This window comes from Plasmodium reichenowi, chromosome 12 (assembly GCF_001601855.1).
Source record: "Plasmodium reichenowi strain SY57 chromosome 12, whole genome shotgun sequence".
In the NCBI taxonomy this organism is placed as follows: domain Eukaryota; phylum Apicomplexa; class Aconoidasida; order Haemosporida; family Plasmodiidae; genus Plasmodium; species Plasmodium reichenowi.
This window is the reverse complement of record NC_033657.1, coordinates 1,780,385-1,784,237: the sequence shown is the minus strand read 5'-3', so window position 1 is coordinate 1,784,237 and position 3,853 is coordinate 1,780,385. Positions and strand designations below refer to the sequence as shown.

Genomic DNA, 3,853 nt, shown 5'->3' with positions numbered 1-3,853 from the left:
TTTTTCAAAATTAAAAATGTCATAAATATTACACCCAAAAAAAAAAAAATAATAATAAAAAAATAAAAAAAAAATAAATAAATAAATAAATAAATAATAATTAACATATAATAAATAATATATATAATAATTTTTTTTTTATTATTAAAAAGGTATATAATATTTTTGTATAATTATATATAATATAAAAAATATAAAATTTTTTTTTTTAATATAAACCTTGTTTATTCAGCCAAAATTTTCATCCTTAAGATTAAATATATATATATATATTAAATTACTGATAATTTATCGTAATTTCCTTTTTGCTTCATATTTTATTTCATTATTTATGAAATGACATTTTTAAAATTTATATATTTGATAGTTGTGCCCTTAGGCATATTTTTACTTTTGTCTTGCTTATTAAAAGTACGATTTCTTGTGACGTTTAGTTATTCGTTTTGTAGAAAGAAGATTGGTGATACACCTTTAAGAATTGTATCTATAATATTATTTTTAAATTTTTTAATATTTATAACTGAATCTTATAAATTAAAATATAATGTAAGAAATATGTATAGTGCGAATGAGCTAATCACGGGTATAACTTCTGATCATTTAAAATTATATAAATGGAGACATGAAAGGAATTGGTGGATAGGATTATCAAATTTATGTATATGGATCATGATCTGGCGATCTACTGGAATAATTAATTACTATGTTAAATATTTAGAACAAAGGAAAAGACAAATAAAGCTCCTATGATCAAATGATCAAATGATCAAATGATAAAATGATAAAATGTGAGGTAGGTTAATTTGGTATATGTACATAAGGCTTATATGGAGTATATAAATGAATAAATAAATAAATATATATATATATATATATATATATGACATATTATGTAATTCCTTTATTTATTCTATTTTATTAAATTATATTTTTTATGTCACTATCTTTATTTTTTTTTTCTTCTTTTTTATATCATATTATATATATCATATGTCCTATTTCCTTTTTTCATATACGTACACTTTTTAAATGTATGATGGATTATAGCTAATTTTTTTAATAACCAAAGTAATAATAATTTTAAAATATATATAAATTTTTTTTTTATGTGTAAATTATATTTTTATTATATGTATTATTATTTTAATAACATCATATATATAAGATAAACATGTAGAAATTATACTCATGTTTCATTTATCATATACATCATGGTGAATAATACAATATCTACATATATATATATATATATTAAAATGTTTTAATTTTTTTTTTTTTATTAACTAAAAATATAAATTTTGTTTTAAAAGAAAATATAAACAAAACAAAGTGAATCATAGTATAAAATATGAAAACATATGTAAGGGGTGAGGATGTGTTAATTATTTACAAAAAAAAAAAAAAAAAAAAAAATAAATACATATATAAATATAAATATATATATATATATATATATATATATATATATATATATATATGTAAATATATACATATATATATTTTTTATTTTATTTTATTTTATTTTATTATTTTTTTTTTTTATTTGCGTTGCTCCGCTTCAGATGGTAACATCGAAGAATAGGGAGCACTGCTAGGGTGCATATTATTCATATTATAATATGGATAATACATAGGATTATACATCATTTGAGGAGACATATTATTTTGATACATATTATTATTCATATAATTAATAACAGGATGTTGATTTTTATTATTATATGTTGGATTATCTTGTAAATGTACAGTCAAATTACAACCGTTAAGTAAAAGACCATCTTTATATTTATCACTAGCTTTTTTAGCTGCTTGTGAATTAGAATAAGATATAAACATTTTTGAATCTTTTGGTATGACTTTTATAGATTTAATATCTCCAAATTTTTTAAAACATTCTTTTATATTTGCTTGACTAACTGATTCACTAATACCTTGTATACATATTTTATTAGACATATTTTTATCATCATTATTTTTTTCATTATGTTTTAATAATATTTTCTCAGCTAAAATATCATTTTCTCCTGTATATCTATTCTTTATATTTTGATTTGATAATGATTTATCTAAATGAATCTCTTTATGAAGATACGGACATTCATCTCCACGATTACATGAATTTTTCCTCCAGAAACTACATACCCTTGCCATGTTTCTTTTAAAATATGGATCTCGTCTTTTTAATTTACTTAAATCCATATTTATACGATTCATTTTATTATATGTTGATGACATATCGTTTTCCATCTGCTCTAAAAAAAAATTCCGATTTGTTTCATTCTCTGGTAATACTATACTATTTTCAAGAAATTTGTCCCTGACTTGTACAGGTAAATTATATTGTAAATCAAATAAACAAGTTTGACATACATTTTTAACTTTAGCACATTTCATACATATAACCGTTTGTTTATATCTTGAATTCTCACCAGGTTTCCATCTAAAATGAGTAAACACATTTTTACATATTTTACATTCTTTCCCATTCTCTTCTCTTATTATTCTAACATATGGATTTTCTCCTAAACACGTTTCACAAAGAATGGGTAAATTCGAATCTTCATATCCCTGCTTCTTTATATCTGATCTTACATTATGTCCATATCTATCCATACTTTAAAAATAATTTTAAAAAACATAAAAAGGTATTATATATAAAATATATATCTATATATGTAATGCATATATGTAATGTATTATATATATTTGCATATTTCTTATTTTTTTTTATGTATTTTTTCCTTTTTTGCTCATCATGTTTATATTTTCATATAAAAAATATCATATATACATATATAACAATTTCATCCTAATATATTTAATCTTCTCTATATATATATATATATATATATATTTATTTATTTATTTATTTATTTATTTATATAATATTTTGTTCCTTTTCATATATATCATATATAACAAATATTTACATATAAATGTCCATGCATTAATTATATTCTATAAAAACGATGGATTAAAAAAAAAAAAAAAAAAAAAAAAAAAATTCAAAATGAAAAAATAATATATTTATTATATATATAATATAAATAATTATATCTAAATAATATATATTATTTATTATATCATAAAAAAAAAAAAAAAAAAAAAAAAAAATTCAATATATTTTCTATATATTCTTAATATATAATTTTCTCTGTTTTATTATTTATTTATATTTCCTGTTTTTTATGGTAAATAATATATTGAACCTAATACCTAGATAAATTCGTTTATTTAATATTAATAATATATATATTAAATATATATATATATATATATATATATATATATATAATAAAATATATTTATTGTTTAATGTTTTATATGGTACTGCGTATTAAATATAATACATAATAACGTTGTACAAAAATTATAATACATATATATATATGATATATTTAATTATATAAATAAATATAATATTTTGCCTTAATATATACCTATTTATATTAATTTTTTTTCATATCACATACTGTAAAAATATGAACCTTTGTGAAACACAAATAAATTTAAATAGCATTTCATATAATAAATAAGAAAAAAATATATATGATAAAAAATGACTTTATATATATATATATATATATATTATATATATATTTAATATAATTATAATATATTAAATATATATTATAATTATATATATTCCAATATAAGCCCCTTTTCTTTTCTTTTCATTTCATTTTTTTTTTTTTTTTTTTTTTTTTTTTTTTTTAATTATTAATAAAAATATTTTTAAATTTTTTTTTTTAATAAAATATTTAAAAATTTCAAAAAAATATAAATTTAAATTTATTTATTTATATTATTAAAAAAAAAAAAAAAATTAATATAAAATAAATAAAATTTAATT

General features: G+C 16.8%; 2 protein-coding genes across 2 annotated transcripts; one reads left to right on the top strand and one right to left on the bottom strand.

The window, feature by feature from the left end:
* Window positions 1–336: 336 nt before the first annotated feature.
* PRSY57_1247700 (putative membrane protein) lies at window positions 337–750 on the top strand (the record flags this gene model as incomplete). Its single annotated transcript, XM_012908888.2, has 1 exon — window positions 337–750. The coding sequence occupies one exon, from the start codon at window positions 337–339 to the stop codon at window positions 748–750; it is 414 nt and encodes a 137-aa protein (XP_012764342.1).
* A 789-nt stretch (window positions 751–1,539) lies between these two features.
* On the bottom strand, window positions 1,540–2,613 carry PRSY57_1247600 (RNA-binding protein, putative; the record flags this gene model as incomplete). The annotated part of the gene is made up of 1 exon (XM_012908887.2): window positions 1,540–2,613. The coding sequence occupies one exon, from the start codon at window positions 2,611–2,613 to the stop codon at window positions 1,540–1,542; it is 1,074 nt and encodes a 357-aa protein (XP_012764341.2).
* Between the last annotated feature and the right edge of the window lie 1,240 nt (window positions 2,614–3,853).